This window comes from Kryptolebias marmoratus, linkage group LG21 (assembly GCF_001649575.2).
Source record: "Kryptolebias marmoratus isolate JLee-2015 linkage group LG21, ASM164957v2, whole genome shotgun sequence".
Taxonomy (NCBI): domain Eukaryota; kingdom Metazoa; phylum Chordata; class Actinopteri; order Cyprinodontiformes; family Rivulidae; genus Kryptolebias; species Kryptolebias marmoratus.
The window spans coordinates 1,811,475-1,829,262 of record NC_051450.1 but is presented as its reverse complement, the minus strand read 5'-3'; the positions used below and the strand labels follow the sequence as shown (position 1 = coordinate 1,829,262).

Sequence of the window (17,788 nt, the reverse complement as noted above, 5' to 3'; positions counted from 1 at the left end):
CACTTTCGATTACATTAGAATCACGCGATTTCACACGGGGGACAACTTTCCGTGAAGTTTGGTGAGTTTTTGAATATGTTAAAGCCCTCAAATTTGCGATCTCGGAGGGAAAAGAATAAGAATAATAATAAGAAGAATAATAATAAGAATAAGAATTCCACGAAATACAATAGGCCTTCGCAGCGCTGTCGCTGCTCGGGCCTAATTACAACTTGATGTTAAAGAAGTGGGGCATATATGATATGGGATCCATATCTTTATCAACTTTACCTTGGTTGAGTGAAGCAAGCAGGTCTTGTACTCATGAGTAAAACATTAATATAGTAGAAAGGTTATCATTTATCCATGACATTAAAAATTTTCTTCCTTGCAGTGTATGTTGGGGTATCATACAGCCTACGTGAACTAGAACCACCACAACTCTCATTTTTACTTAGTTCACCTGTCTGTCTTTTCATAAGTGCTGTCAGACATTGGGAGACACAGATGTGTGGTTACCATGGTAACTCTAATGAGCCACTGGCAGCAGCTTTAAACTTTGATCTTTGTTAGATTTACATTTTTTTATACAGTTTATATATTAAAATGTGAGCATTTTTTCAGTTTGGATTGTTAGAAAGGTACATTACAAAATTACTGTTGGGTTTTATAAAAGAAAATTGATGAATTTTGGAATTTTGAGCAGTAGCTACATTGGTATCCTTCAGATTGTTTAACATTTCACACTGCTGTTCAAACTAATTTCGTCTTTAAAGTGTGTCTCTCCTTGGTGCAACATCTATTTTGTTGTTAAAACTGTTTTGTCTTTTAATTGAACTAGAAATAATTATAGCAGACATGTTAAGGTAATTGCTGAAATTAAAATTCTGATAATGTATTGTAAAAATTATTAGCTAAATTAATAAAGGACTCTTAATTGAATAGATGTAACCTACACAGAATGATGTGACAGCTTTACTCACTTGAAAATAAAATGAAAATATCAATGACCTGAAAACACTAATCTATTGAAAATACATCAGCATATTTAGCTCATATTTAGCTTTCTGTAGACAGACCATGAATATCACAGCAATGGAATTTACATAACAAGCTAATCAGCAATGCAAATGTAAAGGTCCAAAGGTGTAAAAGTAGAATTGCTGGTTAGTTGTTTTTTTTTCTCTTTGTTAATTTAAAAATAATTTTAAAAAATCTTAAACTTAGATTAATTTAGTAATAATTATTAAAAACTCATCAAAATAGTTTAATACAAAAATGGTTCTTCATGCATACAAACACAGAGTTGGAAAAAAAAAGAAAAAAACTTTTCCTTTTTTTTGAAATTGTTGAATGCAGCCAAGCTCCTTTATTATTTCTGTTTTGTCAGTGTCATTTTATGTTCTTTATTGCTGTACAGGCGGTCTATCTATTGCTGAATTAGGTAACAGTGGTTTACAAATAAGGGAAGAAAACTCACTTGTGATTTTGACCGGGTAGTTGTCCAGGTTTAGATGGCAACCCCGTAACCAGACTCGACCTGTCCCCTGGATGCTGAGAACCTTGGCTAAAGTGGACCCTGTTCGACTGGGGTGTACAGGGCTCGCTCTGTGCTGACAAAAACTCGTACCGCCTCTTCATGGAAGCAGGTACCACATGGAAAAGTATGGCCCGGGAACGCATGGCCTGCCTGAAGATGTCCTGTGCTCTGCAGATGGTAAAGCAGAAAGAGGAGGAATGTCATGGAGACAGAAATGCATTGGCTTTAACATGATAAGAGATTCTTGTACAATGGTGTACTGTCATGACTTTGAAGATATAGCAATATAAAGAAAGTGTGCTGTTTGTTAAAAGGTGATAAGGAGAACTAAGGTCAGTATAGCTAATTTCTGAAAAAAGCAGTAGAGGACAGATATTACATTATCTATAAAAACTTGCAACAAAACCAGTAGGTGATAAAGACTGAGAGTAGTAATGAAACATTACACAGAATCTTGTTTGCCTAAAACTCATGTCAGTGATATCTGATGTTTGGGAAGTCTGTCTGCATTCTAATCTGTGTGTTTGAGTGTGTGGTGACAGGTAAAGGGACACGGGTTGACTCAACAAGAAAAGCAAAGGTGATGAATCCTGCACCAGCGAGGGTTCCAGGAAAGACAGTGCCAAGTAAGCAAACACACATACTGTTTCAAGTGAGCTAAATTAGCCAAATAAGCCCAGGAAGAGCTCAGGATTTACAGACATGAGAACTGTTTAATCTAAAGGGTCAAATTTTGGCATTTGGTGAATGAGGTAGGGTGTGATGTCCACAATCAGGTTTACAACACTCTGGATTTTTTTCAAAATGTTTTTTTTTTTCTTTTTTTTATCCTTGTTCTTTATCTAAATAGCAAACAAGAATTTAAACAAAAACCCTTAGGAATATTCATGTCGCACTGTGTTTCTGCAGATATCAGCTAATCAAATTTAAGACTTTTTAATTCCAATTTAATGCCATATTTTAATATTTCAATGCCATCAACAGTGAATGCATAAATTGCACAAAGTTTTTCTTTAAATGGCATTTTAATGCCATTTTTTGTGCCACCGACAGTAAATGAATAAACTATTACAAGTGTTTTTCTTTTGTTTTTTATTACTGAAGAAGATAAAATCATGTGTCATAGTTTACAAGCTTTTCCTTCCAATTCTAACTGAAGCAAGCATTGCAGAACCAAAAGAGGTGTTACCAGACATACAATGAGTTGCCAGACATACAATAATCATCATATTTCTACAGGATTTTTGCACTCTGTACTATCAATAATTCAAAAAAACCTCATGATGTATGATAATTTGATCGCTTCAATGCATGGCTAAATTAATTTACACTAACGTGAGACTAGTTCATGAAAGAGTTGGCAGACTGCATAACAGTCGCATTGTTGCCAACTTAGTAACATTTTCAAATGTTTTCAAACCTCTCGAGCGACTATTTTTCAAAAAAATGACGAACGACAAATGTAGCAACTTTTTTTGGTGTTATTAGAGACTTTTGGGGACTGCTGTGCAAGCACATTCCCACTTCTTTGGGTCATTTAGGTAACAAAACCAAGAGGAAAACTTTCATCTACTGAGAGAAACTCTGTTCTTGGTGGAGCAAGGCCTTGGTTCTTGGGGCTCAGCTGGACCAAGCCCACACAAGTTACAGAAAGCCACCTTCAGGTGGAACCACCAACTGTGGGGACAGAAGTCAAGGTTCAGCCCAGTGTCTGAGCTCGGGGGCAGGTGAGGACAAGGCCCTGATGTGCTGAGTCCTGGTGTTATAAAGTGGTTTTATTAAGTGAGAGAAATGCAGAGAAAAAATATAAAAATTGCTCTATCACTGTTGTGAGTTTTAAAGTACACAGTAAGAGTAAGGATGCACAAAATAGGCTGCTATGTCATTGTTTCTCAAAATCCCCATATACCAAGTCTAAATGGATATACCAAAATTTACTTTTTTTAAAATTGGCACTTTGGAAAGTCGTTCCATATTTATCTCCCTCAGTAATAAAATAAAATAAAATAAAATAAAATAAAATAAAATAAAATAAAATAAAATAAAATAAAATAAAATAAAATAAAAACCAAATCAAACCAAACCCCCTATATTTCTTGTGTTGTCTGGATTTATATTAGGGCTTTATAAAGTAAGGTCAATGCAGAAAAAAACGTCTCTTTTGTTGGAGCAGTTGCTGCTCAAGACTTTTGTCTTGTTTATATACCGTATTTTCCAGTCTATAAGGCGCACCTAAAAGCCTTAAATTTTCTCAAAAATCAGCGGTGTGTCTTATAATCCGGGGCGACTAATGTGTGCACTGAATTTCAAAATCTGTCCCTGACACAGGGACGTACGGTAATGTGTACAGTACCGGTACGTACGCTGGTAGCGATAAACCAATCAGAGAACATTATGTAATATAATACAATTCGGAGTTTGCAATCATTCCGGGAGGATTAAAAAAGAACTCCAGCCGCTGAACGTTGGTGTAAACAGTGCGTTCAAAGTGAAGTTGCGGGTGGTGTGGGAGTGATGGATGACCGACAGCGAACACATTTACTAAGATGGGGGCAGCGCCGGGTGAGTTACGCCTTCATATGTGAATGGATTGTGGATGCCTGGGCTAAGGTATCTGCTTTAACTGTTGTCCGAGCTTTCATGAAAGCCGACATCATTGCTGAACAGCCCCCTGGCAACGAGACTGACTCCAACAATCATGAGAGGGAACCTGGCAGGTTTGCCCAGCTGTTCAATTCAGACAGAAGATGAGGACTTTGATGGATTTGTGGAAGAAGAATGATAAAAAATAATATGTAAAATAATTGTTACATAATAGAATAAAGTTCAACCAAACTCACCGTTTTGCTTCCGTGACCTTTTTTTTTTGTAGGCCGTATGTTTTAGCATGCGCCTTATAATCCTGTGTGCCTTATGGTGCAGAATACGGTAGGTCCTAGATGACTGTGAATCCACATCAACTATTTGTTTAATTGTTTTGTATGTTTTGTTTTTGTCAGTGCCCCACTGCTATGCTTGGACGAGATCTACGACGAGCTGCTTCCTCCACAGAGATCTGCAATGATGACCCCACAATGTTGCCTCACACAATACAACTTTTTTTGCTAAAATCTCTCATCACCAGACCAAGAAATACACAAAGATTTTGTGCAAGATGCTAAACCGATCGCACACAACAGCCAGAACTTTATTGGAGCAGTGTCACAGAAGCAACGCCTCCTCTGCAGGATTTGAATGCTCACATCTTTATTCCCATTGTAATTTCAAAAATAATCACTCACAAACTGACACTGAATGCTGATGACTGGATAAGTAGGTGTGTGGATGTGTATGTGTGGATATGTTTATGCCCCACATGCACATATACAGTGCCGTCACTCCAGTAATCAGCCTCCATGCGAGCTTGATTGAATAATAAATTACCCCCATCAATGCATCATTACATTCAGTTAGATTAGGCGCCTCAAAATATTTACCCATGCAAAACAATCCAAGAAGATTAGACTATCGCTTTAAATTGTCACTCTCTGTGGCACACAATCATGAAAGAGCCAGAAAGGGCAGAAGGGAAGGAAAGTTTAGCTCTATCATCTCATTTTCATGCAGAACCACAAACATTATGTGCATCTGGGTGTTAGAGAGGAGGGGGTGTTTGAAAGAAGAGGGTAAGTGCGGAACGCTGCAAAACATCACTCCCATGTGGATTTGGTTTGTAAGCCTCTTTCACAGTAGAACAGGTTTGGAAGGAAACTAGGGTGTTTATTAATAACAAAAGAATTGTTTGAAAAGAGAAAAAAAACACTTTAAAGCCTTGCAGACAGTGTGATGAAATGATTAGCATAATGTGGAGGAGTAACAAGTGATGATGGACATCTTCATTTAAGACATTTATATATAATTTTAGACATGCAGATGTTTAGAAATACAAGAGGCCACAAAAGTATCTCTCATTGGTATTTTAGCTATTTTGTTGCTTTACAACCAAATATTTAAATGATTATGTTTTCATTAAAAAAATGTTATCAACCCTTGTGCCTTGGGGTCCCAAAAATTAGTTTCAGAAGTTACACATTTAGCAAAATAAGATCCACCTGTGAGCAACTTAACTGTAAAATGGCCAGCACATGGTCTGATAGCCCCCTGATTCAACACCAGCTCAAGACCTCTAAGTAGTAAAAGCTACCAGGAGACCAAGAAACTCTCCACACAGGTCTGGGACAAGGTTGAGGAAAAGAACAGATCGGGGTTCGATTATATGAAAAAAACATCCCAAACTATAAACATCTCACTAAGCAGCATAATTCCATTATTAAGAAAGTGTAAGATTCCACCAAAACAGCAAAACAATTAATATATATATATGTATATATATATACTGTATACTGTGAAATAAATTATTTCTTAAATTCCAGTTTGTAAAGCGGCAAAACAGAGAAAATGCCAATGGGCTGAATTCTTTACTATTCACAAAATTTCTAAAACGTTTGACAGCTTGCTCTTCAATCTAGGCTTCTTGTTCCTGTGGAGGAGTGGATGAGGAGGAGGAGAGCCAAGGACATCACCTCTGCCCAATGTCTCCAGAACACAGCTTTATGTCACTGCATATGTGTGTGTCAGCACAAGTTTGTGAGTCCACACATTCAGTCTTAGTTAGAGAGAGAAGGTGGCTTTGGGTAAATGGAAGTGGAGCAGTGCCAGGCTTACATCTTCATTCCACTTTAGGAAATGAAGGGCAGCAATGAATCGATGAAAATGGATCACGAGGAAAACGTGGGCAGTTTTAGATCAGAGGCCAAAGCAGTACTAAAGCACGGCAGGTCACTGAGAGCTATTACACAAGGGCCAACAAGCCAGTAATTTTTCTGCTTTATTGTGCAGCTGTGTGGATGTCACGCCTCCCAGCAGTATGGATTCTGCTTATCAACATCAACATTATTCACTGTCACTTGATTTTATATCCAACACATTGCTCACACTGTGGTGTTTATCACTCTCTAGATAGATTCAGAATAATACCATTTAAATGAATCCTAAATTTGGAGACAAAGAAGAAAGGAAAAAAATATATATGTGCGATTTTGAGCTGTAAACTGCAAACCAAATCCCTACTATGCATTGTGGAATATTGCATTGTTTCTTGGAACACCACATTAAAGCTTACTGTTCAAAGCGCAGGTTGCAAATGTCTTCGTGATTAATCTTCACTATGCAGTCGTTTTCCTGGAAGAGACACTCCTGCTCAGCTTTCCCTCCAGGCTCCAAACGCTTCACCAGCAAACCATGTATCCTGCAAATGAACACACAACAGCTTAAAGATGATTTAAACAACAGCTGTGACAATTACACAACACATCTAGGTAAACTGTATGGAAAGATTTGGGTTAAATTCCAAGACATTATAAGGAAATAACTAGTCTAGTAAGATTACCTGTAGTGAAGAAACAAGACCTATGTATTAAAGAAAGAGGACTGTCAAATGTGTGGGCACATTTCTTTTTGTTATTCAGAATAGACATAAGATGATTTTTTAGGTCCCAGTGATTCCATATTTCAAGGAACATAGTACATTAAACTGCTGCAAGATACCTTTCTAAAAATCTCAAGAAGTTACTTTGACTGTATCCTAACAAAAGTTTACTTTCCAAACTCAGATAGAAGCTGGATTTTCTTGTGTCCTAGAAAGATGCTGCATTACAAACTTAGTTTTATGATTCTGTCTGTCCTCTTGTCCTCTACTCTGCTTTTCTTTCAATGTGCAGATCTGAGAGAATGACAGGCGACTTGTCTGAAATAATCTAGACTACAAGCTAGCAGATCATCTTTTGGCTTTCAGGGGAATGTTACAGCCTCCTTCCCCGGAGCTTAAGGCAAGAGCTGGCTGTGCTGGAAAAAATAGCAAAAGAGTTTCACTGCATTGCCATCTCAGCATTCCCTTCAGAAAAGGAGACATTTACTTTCAAATACTCCCTGCCTCCATTCCCCTCCGAATAAATACATCAGTGAGCTCCCTGAGGCTTTATCTAAGCCCTAAGGATAACCACATGCAAAGAGATCTGATGTAGCTTACACAGCAGTACAATAAAATCCAGCTAATATCTGAGGAGCAGTAAGATTGAGCTAGCAGGTAGACTTTTTTTTGCAAATTGTTGGTGTCTTGTAAAAATTAAGGGTTTAAATTTCTAAATACATGAGAGAAAATGTCATCAATGAAGTTATACAAGCAAGTGCTGAATGCTTTTTACAATCCTTGTGAAGAAAGTTGTGAGTTTTAAATTTGTGACCCTGTTTATTGTAGAAGTCAATCGTTTACCTCTTTAGCACTGGAGCCAAACAGGACCAGTCCCAGAACATTGCTGTAATTGGCTGCATAATGTGGACATCCACGTTCACACCACTCACCAATCTGACTCATCTCAGATCATCGGTGGGGGTAAATTGTTTAGCAATGAGTTGAAATTAAAAATCACAGAAGGCCTGTACTTTTTCTTCCCTCTGAGCCCACATTGTCAGGTCATCTTAAGGTTGCTGAGCTTTGAGTAATTGCTGGCACTGCTGAAGCAAACATGGTTGTGCTTCATCCTTGTGTTGTCAGCTCGAAAACAAAGTTTTGCCCATTGAGATTACAGTGTAGACATACTTAAATGACTGCTGATCTGCTAGCAGGCTAGAGACAGTGGATAAAAGGGTTTTAGCTGATCCCTGATCAGCATTCAAAGCGGCAGCAGGCGAGTTGGGGATAAAGCAGAATCTTGTAGAAATTTTAAAAAGATGATTTTGTGAAAGTACTGTTTTTGTGTTGACTGAAATGCAGTCGACACAAAGAAAAGTATATATGTGTGTGGGTGTGTGTGGGTTTGCAAGTCAGCAAATTAAGTACTACATTTAAGTACAGCAAATTTGCAATTAAAACTCAGAGGACCCAGTTAGAATAGATACATTCACTAACAAAGATGTTTTGAGTGGTGTAAATGAAACTGTACATTTTGTAAGGTCATGTGATTGTATTGCAATGATTGCAACATTAGATCACGTAGACAACAGAGTTGGCATTACAGGCACACTACTGGTGTTTAGTACAGTCATACAGCTGTTGTATCCTCTCCTACAGCAAATCATCCCACAGTTGTAACAAATAGCCCTGGAAATCTGGCAGATCAGCTCTTGGTCAAAGGTGATGTCTGAGCTGATTGTGCATGTGCATTGTGTATGGACTGGTATTATCTTGTTGAAAGAGTGAACCAGGGTGCTGTCTCAGAAGGGGTAAGACAGTTGAACTCAGGATGTTAATGATGTAGAGTTGTGCTAATATGGTCCTGTGAATCACTACCAGAGGTGACCTTAAGTCAAACCCTATGACTCCCTACATCATGATGCCAGATGCAAACAATGGCAGGATTGAATCTCTCCCCTTGTGAAGAACCAAGATTTATTGGTAAACATGACATGTTATCATCAAACTGTGCCTCCTGACTATGGGATAGTTCTAAATGCAGCCATCTCTTTCCTGGATGTTAATGGCAAACAAAATTCATAGAGCTCTGTAATGCTTGAAGTGCAATATGACAATCCTTCTATGGTGGGTTCTGTCTTGGGCAACTAGAACTTTTACAATGTGTGTGGGTATCCTCACATAAACACTGGGCCATTTTTGAAAATTACAAACTGTACACCCCACATGGTGAACAATTGCATAATACAACCACACAGCTTCATGCAAACCAAGAGTCCAACCCTAATCAAACTTGGTCAAGTTATAGTAATGATATTTAATGCGTCTACGTGGCCTCACCTGTGTCTGGTGACTTTTACTTACTTTGTTGACTGATTGTCGGACACTTCAACAACTGGTTGACAACACTCCATTGATGCTACCACTTATGCTCACTGGTGCCTGTTGCAGACATGCCAGGTCTTTGCAAGTCAAATCATTCAGATAACCATCATTGATCTACACGAGTACATGCAAACAATAAAAAGCATCACCCTACTACACTGTAAAGCTCCATCTTGTGGCTGCATAGCAGCATTGAGGAACTGATTTGAAAGAGGCCACCTGCTTTCATCTATTGCCTTTAATCACATAATAATCCAATCAAGATCTATTTATGCAAGACAATTATGTCCGCTGTTTGTTTACAACTGAAACCGGTCATGGAATGAAAGTTCATTAAGCACAAAATGCATCTGGAATCTGTCTCTGTTATGCAAAGCATATCTGTCCAAGCTCACAGGTTAAACTGCGTGTATGCTTAAAACAGACAGCTTGAGTTAGTGCAGAAATGCAGCTCTAAAGCTCCATATTCCTCACAAAGTGTTTAGGTGTAATTTTTTTAGTTTTTGTTTTCCTGGTGAGGATTAGTACATCTGGATGTGTGTGTATGAGAGAGTTAATGTCAGTCCGAGTGACAGAGTCTCTAAGCTCCCTCCTACAGCTGCCTCCCCCTCCTGCTCCGATCTCACTTGATGTCAGTGCAGTGGAGCAGAATGCGGACAGCCGACAGTGGAGTGCCTGCAGTTTCTTGTTTGTTGCCTGTCTTTTTTTTCCTCCCTTGCTGTCTGACCCCTCTGGCCCTGGTCTAGACACTAATGACAGCCCACTGAGGCTAATGCCTCCTGTCCTAGCACATAGCATACAGGAAAGAACTGGGCCAGGCTATTAGCATCATCCCACTGACCAAATGCTAAGTCCTATTATGGCTGAATTTAATTGAAGTCTCTGAAGCTATTAGTCCCAGGCAAAGCTGATGGGGAGGAAATTTTCTGGCCACCCAGCATTACTGCTATATCTTACACAATGCTGGCTGATCTTACAGGAATACAGGGACAATATAAAGGCAACACTGCCCCCATTAAAGCTGGTATCTCACTGGGCTGCAACTGCTGGTAACTAGTTGGTGAATGGCATTTGGAAGTGAATCTTCAGAATGTCCTGAAACATTTGCAGGGGTTCTCAATTTCCTTACTTGAGTCACAAATGTCTGCAATCTTGTTGCTTGAATAATAAACATGTTAAAAAAAATTGTGCCACAGATTTTCTCTGAAAATAGCTTGGCTTGTTTCCAACTTATCGTGAACAAATCCCAATTGTCTCAGTTGAATCCAACCAGTCTCAAGACTCCCACTGCTGTATTTGACACAACATCATTTTTAAATAATGAATTTTCAAAACATAGTTTAAATCTCCACATCTTCATTTACAAAGTGTACTAGAATCAATCATAAACATGGGTAAAGCAAGCCAAGTTGAGTACAATGTGAGTAGATGTGTTCAACTAAATTATGTACACAGACTAGAATGCAGTTATGCAAGACATGCACATAAAAAAGCCAGGATTTTTAATAATTGGCAGGATAAACTGTTGTCGCACAGCTTGCTGGTCACTTGGTAGCAAATATTCAGAATTCAGAGAGTCGGCAACTAAAATTCACCTATTTTCTCACAATTTTAGTCACTTAGTCACCAACTAGTGTCCTTGCAATCCAGTGAGATACTAAAATAACCTCCTTCTGTTCCTGGGTCTCAGTTTTAAAACTGAGGCCTCAAGGATAATTTTGACCCAAGGACAGCAGGACGATTAAGCAACTGCAACTGTACTTCAAACAACATTGTACACCAACTTTTTTAATTCTGTACTTTGTTTGGCACAACTCGTCATGGCTTGATATTTTCCCCTTCTGACTCATACTTCTAAGTGTCAAAGCTTCTGAGGGATTTAACAAGAAGTCACAGCTAAATATAACTTCCTGACACTTGTTAATAAAAAGCAACAAGATTACTGTCTCAGGCAGCCATCTTCAATGGCAGTCGTCCTCTCTGCCTCAAATGTCATCCTGTTCCATCTCTACACTCTGTCTTTTCACTTCATCCCACTCGTCCTTCTTTACCAGAGCTGAGTAGTCACATTCACCTTGGAGGTGTGCCAGTCTGTCGGCGTGCCGCAGGAATTTGTGTTTTACACAAGCTTTTAGTTTGATTACATCTGGCTGCTTCTCCTGTCCTTTATTTTTTCAGGAATAACCATAAAATCTGATGGATCCCCCCTTAAAAGTTAAGCAAAAGGAAACTAAATCAGCGTGGATGCAGTTGTCACAGAAAAAATGGTATGATTTTTAAAAAAAAAAGTTATATGAAAACTGCAGTGAAAAGTAAAACTACTTCCATTTGTTTCACTTACCACTGGGAGCTTCCAAGCTGTACATTAAAAGTGATGATGAGTATTTACACAGTCAGACTTTCTATAATAAAAAGGTGACCATAAAATGTATTTATTGACAAAGGATGCCTTGAGAAATTTTTAAAGAGATGTATCACAAAAAGTACTCTAAAACTATATAACTAAAAATTATAGAACTATGTTCAGAAATCTAAACTGACTACTAACTGTTATGCACAAAGATGCTTTTTACCTAATATCCTGTGAACTGAAAGGGACTACGTGGATCCCCAGGGGCCCTCCTTCATTGGACACTTCAACTGGTTTGAGCATGCCTCTGCAGGACGTTGATGGATGACACCAGGAACAAGAAAATAGAGGAGGGGGAGACATGCATGAATGAAAATAAATAAATAACAGGAGTGATACAAAGATGTAAGAATACAAATTGTAGAAGACAATACAAACATGACAAAAGGTTGGCAGGATGGACGGGATGGAAGCTCACTCTGGCTTTTTAGTGGGTGCTGCATTGTCTTGACTATACACAATCATTCATTACAATGTCTGGCAAGTGGACCTCAGGGTCGATTAGGGAACCAAATGGAGACTCCAATTAAGAGATTAGGATCAGACCGTTAAAAGAGAACGATTTAATTGAAAACATGTAAGCGAATAGAGGAGAAGGAGGAGAAAAAGAAGGTTAATTTGTGTAGATAAAGACCTGAAGACAAATGAACACATGCAACTATCAATGAGATGTGTGATGTTCATGATAGAAGACCTTGGCCTCAATGCATGGTAAGGTTTAGGAATCAGTGTTCTCAGGATTGTTATTGGTTTGCGTTCTGCTAGACAAAAAATATAAACACAATTACGAAAATTACAAACTGTAACACACTATCTCAAACATTATACAACCTTTAGACAAAGTTGAGTCTGATTAAGAGTGCTGATGTATAGGCACAAAAAGACCCTTATTACTATTCATCTATTTTTCTTCTTATCTCTCAATGTTTTCAGTTTGCTTCTCTTCCCATAGCTTTGAAAGAATCCATGGAAAAAATACATCTAACCAGGTGGCTCCAATGGAAAAATGTGCCATGACTTTTGGCAGAAGGACATTAAAAGACTTAGACAAAATTAGCAAAATACAACATGGAAAATGTACACATGAACAGCAATGGGATATTGGCAAAATGAGTGTGAAAACCTAGTCCTGCATTAGCTCGTGCATAAGTCACAAAAGAAACATTTAAAGTTGGAACACGTCGAAGAAAGTTATACTTCATTTGGCTGAGTTGGCATTTTTATATATTTAATGGGTTTTTACACAATCATAGATCAAGATTTAGTTTCTTTTTTAAGATTTTGCCACATAATAATCAACTTAGTGTGGCGCTGTTATGCAGTCTAACATTTGACCTGTTTAATGCTCCCATGGATTCTCTCTCTCTCGCTCTCTCTCTCTGGCTTCAGGAGGGTTAAACTTTCCCAAACATTTGCAAAAAACTTCTCTTATTCCCACAAACTTGACATGTCTACGATGTACATTTTAGGACATCCTCAGATATCAGAAAAAAACGCTGTCAGGTATCAGAAAAAACAGCACACATTCCTCATAGGTTTCTCAAGACACAGTAAGAGAATGAGAAAAGGTTCCTGAGAGATATGTTTAGAGTGCGTTTCTTTTTTATAGGGGAAAACAAGCCTTTTTTCCCATTTGAAATCAAATGATTACAAGCATACAAGCATTTTTTTTTCTTTCTGATACCTGATGGCATTTTTTCTGAGACCTAAGGATGTCCTAAAATGTGCACCTTACATGTCATATATATCTTAAACATCAAAACATAGGCATTGCCCCCCCCCCAAAAAAAAAAAAACACACACACAATCAAAACACTATGAACACTTCTCCCAGTTACAGTTTAAGAATTTTTCTTTCAATTTGACTTAGTTTTTGCACAGTGACTGAGGCTTGCTTTCTAGTATGTCTTTCTGTCTACATGTCTGATGAGGAGTAACAAATAATTCAGGCAGTAGCTACATTGGTGCCCTACAAAGTTCCTTCTGAAATATCTTAGTTTCTAGACGTGATTGTACAAATTTAGGTCACATGTATATGTATGAGTACACAACAGTTGATCATGCAACACCTTAGGTTGCACAACTGCAAATGGTGCACAACTGTGTGTGTGGGGTGGAGGGGTGGCCACTTACTCAAGGCTTAACACAGGTGAACGCTCCAGTGAAGAGTCGGCGCTCCCTACTGGCTCTGTCCGCTCAATTCTTCTTTCAACTTTTCTTTGCTCTACTTCCTCCTCCTCTTCCTCCTCTTCCTGAAAAATACAGAGAAAATAGTTAAAATGCTTTAGCAGAAATGTAAAAAAAACACACTTGTATGTCACCTTCTTCTGCCTATAGCGCTCTCCTGCAGCTTTTATTGCAATTACTGAAAATACCAACCTCTCTTCTAGATCAAAGACTTTGAGTGTGGGGCGGATTGGAGGCCTGATGTGACAGAAACATCCCTCCAGTGACTGTAGCGACAAAGAGGCCATGAGTGATCGCTCTGGCTCAATCAGTTACATCTGACCTGGGGCGTGGCACCACTACCAGGTCTTTCAAGTGATCAAGTGGTGGGTCTTTCAAGTGTTTGTGCCTGCTGTCGGGTTTTTTTTCAAGTTCCTCATTTCAGTTATCCGCCGTCCTTCAAGACCTTAAGGCGAAGGTCCAGGAGCTGAAGCTTTTACAGGCAAGCCAGACATCTGACGACTTAACTAGGATGAGACAGCAGCTTTTTGCTTGCCTTAATGAGGGATAAAAGTCTACATTTAAGCTATCTTTAATGGGATGGTACAGACTCAGCAGGGCGCTTACATGAAGTGATGACATCCTACATGTAACTCAAGCAGGACACACATCTAATAACACAGCGATTGTTTTTAAGTAATCAGCTTAAGAGAATTGACAAGCTCAGTTTCTTCACTAAATATTGTCTATCGTTCGCCTTTCAGCAACAGGTGATCTTGTACATTTACAACTGATTAACTTTTAGAGTCAAACTGATTCAAGATGGCTGCCACAACTAATGGCATCAGCAAACACAAAACATGCTATAAATCAAAGTTTTACAGACATTGCACTAAAATTTGGTGTAGTAGTAGCTGACAGTCATCCCCGACACATATTTTAAGCAACACACATTGTGTGACGATGTTGCTTAAAACTTGGACATTACATGTTGCAGTCAACACTGCCAGCTAGCAATATGTCCCACAAACCACTGAACAGATTTTAATGGAACTATCAGAATTTAACCATTGGACACACATTTACAAGTGATTAATATTTGACGTCAGTCAGATTGAAGAAGGTCAGAACAGCCAAGCAACTTTAGCAAACAAAACAAATTTGCTATAACTCAGTCAGTTTTACACATATCAAGCTAAAATTTGGTGTGGTAGTAGCTGAGAGTCACCCCCAACATATAGTCAAAAACAGCTTCAAGTCAGCCATTTCTACACATAAAATGATTTTGGTTTAAAACTATGATATAAAGATGATGAGTAATATGCATTTCCTCCAAGAATGCTAGTTTCAAACAGTAATTCCAGGTTGCTTCCAGTCATGTTGGTAACTTCTGATACTTCAGTGTGTGTTTATCTCTTTATGTGTGTGTGAGGGGTGAGCTTGTCAGCATCCAGACAGTCTTCTTGGAAGGGTCTGCTGAAACGCTTTGTTAGCCACTGCTATTTCCCCATCCTCACCCCTCGCCTTTCCCCTTTTCTTCTCTTTTACTAAAATGTCAAGCGCATCTAAAAAGGTCTTGTGCCTCTTTGGTTTCTTTATGGTAATGGATTCAACTCTTTCCAGGGGCCAGGATATCTTTGCCGACACTCTTGGGTGGCAAAGGAAGACTCTGTCTACGATTTATTTATTACAGTCTGGGTGTAAGTAGAGATGGGGGGCATTAAAATTTCATCAGCAGCCTACCTTAAAAGACCTTGTCTCACCCTACCTGTCGGTTTCCTCTTTCTAAACGTCCGGTATGAAAATGAGTCAGTCAGCCTGTGACCCCTGCCTTTAATTACATGTCAGCTGAGGTTGTGAGTGTCTCATGGGGCCTGTTATTCACAAAGATATTTTATAAAAACTCCCAGGTGAAAAGAAGAGTTTTTTTGTTTTCTTGTTTGTTTTTCTCCTAAATGTACACTTCTATATACTTGACAGAAAGGATTTGGTCACCTGTGGCAACCTACACATAAATGAAGGACTCAGACTGAAGAGGGTAAAAAATAATAATGCAAAAGAATAAATACTGCATAGCAAACAGAATCTGCATGTGAGTTTTCATATTCAGAGAGCAAAGTGACAGATACCAAAACGAGCAGAGATGCAAGTTGATCTGCAGTGCATCATTACGGACACTGACAGGTGCAGTAATTACCTTCAGCATAAATCATTAAGTTCATGGTTATCAGCTTAATCAAATAAGTCGCAAGTGGTTCCGCCAGGAATTTTGATTGGGCAGTAATACATTCTAAGATATACTGCAAGGTATTCAAAAAAAATAATGGTAATGCGTAAAAATCTCTTCGGCAAGTTTAAGCCCAGTCTAGTCCCATTAGGTTTAAACTCTTTTTGTGCATGAAAACTGTACTTCTTGGAAACTCTTGATCACTAAAATTTAAAGCATTCTTTGTTGTGACAACCCCAACGTGTCCTGAAAATTTCAACCAAATCTACTTTTAGTTCTTGAGGCATCTTGCTAACAGACAAACAAACAAACTAACACTAGCAAAAACAAAACCTCCTTGGCGGAAGAAAAAATGTAAGATATAAATATTTAAATGGATGATAATATAATGTTAAGCATCTTGATGTAAATCTTGGTTTTTATTTACAACCGCAATGCTAATTGCTAGCTATAATTGGGATTTCCCATAAATGTTACCCTTAAGCTATGAACTTTGTGCTAACTTTCAATTTTTTTTAAACTGTAACAGTGACTGTTAAAAAAAGTGCTGTAATGTGCCTATTTAATGGGAACCATGTTATTTGTTGTGTTTTCTGCGTGTATTTTTACAGTTTTGCACAAAATAATGTGGAAGGCAACCGATGAAAGACCAAAAGTCTATTTCTTTCATGTAAAATCTGTTTATCTATATTCCAAATTGGGCAAAACAGTTCAAACAGGGCAAACTAGTTTTATTTTATGTTTGCTGTTTCTTCATACATGTATAGTGATCAGAGTTAATGTGTGCTAATTCCAACAAAGAACATCTGGAATAACCAAGCTACTTCAGATATTCGAGGAGAACAATTTCACTACTTTACCTGGATGTGTGTGTGTGTGTGTGTGTGTGTGTGTGTGTATTCATTTATGTATTTAATTTAAAAAGTTTTAATGTGCTGCAGCTTTTAAATGAAATGTACTGTTCTATTAATAAGCTAAAACAAATATCAGGTTAAATACTTTAGCTTTGTTTCCAAGCTATATCTGAATTCTTCATGTGAATCAAATGCTCACCAGTTTTTACTATAATGATTTACTATAACTCATGAATGACTCTGGACAATGAATTTGTGAGGCAGAGTAAAACTTGCTATGGTGAATCAGTAAAGCCAAACTAAGAAAGTTAAGCCATATAAACACAAACACCAAGGGCAAAGCTTCTTCTTTATCACCCTGGACAGTGGCCTTTAAAGTAGCTAGATGAGTAAATACCACATCTCATGAATATGACAAAAAAAGACTTTAGAGATTGACATTTTATGCACTGAAGAATAGTTACTGATATCCCTGTAGAATATGTGTAGAGTAAATATTGCAGGGGCCATAGTCTCCTTGTGATCAAGGGAATAACCAGTGGTGGGATGTAACGAAGTACAAGTACTTCGTTACTGTACTTAAGTACGTTTTTCATGTATCTGTACTTTACTTAAGTATTTTAAAAAGTGGGTACTTTCGACTTTTACTTCGCTACATTTTACAGTAAGTATCTGTACTTTCTACTACACTACATTTTTATAATGTGTTGAAGTAAAAAGTAAATTCACGTCACGTTGCGGGTTTTTTATTTGTTCGATAGTATGAAAGTAATCGCAG

The 17,788-nt window shown here is 38.1% G+C and overlaps 1 protein-coding gene across 2 annotated transcripts in view; it reads right to left on the bottom strand.

Annotated features, from left to right (window-relative positions):
- The window catches only part of LOC108245193 (partitioning defective 3 homolog), a 485,244-nt gene that overhangs the window by 280,360 nt on the left and 187,096 nt on the right, over positions 1 to 17,788 (bottom strand). For both annotated transcript variants that reach the window (XM_017431897.3, XM_017431896.3), the window contains exons 6-9: positions 13,897 to 14,015; positions 11,927 to 12,010; positions 6,681 to 6,806; positions 1,460 to 1,687 (exon numbers count right to left, since the gene is read on the bottom strand). In XM_017431897.3, the coding sequence (XP_017287386.1) occupies positions 1,460 to 1,687; positions 6,681 to 6,806; positions 11,927 to 12,010; positions 13,897 to 14,015 (557 nt within the window). The remainder of the gene's footprint in view (positions 1 to 1,459; positions 1,688 to 6,680; positions 6,807 to 11,926; positions 12,011 to 13,896; positions 14,016 to 17,788) is intronic.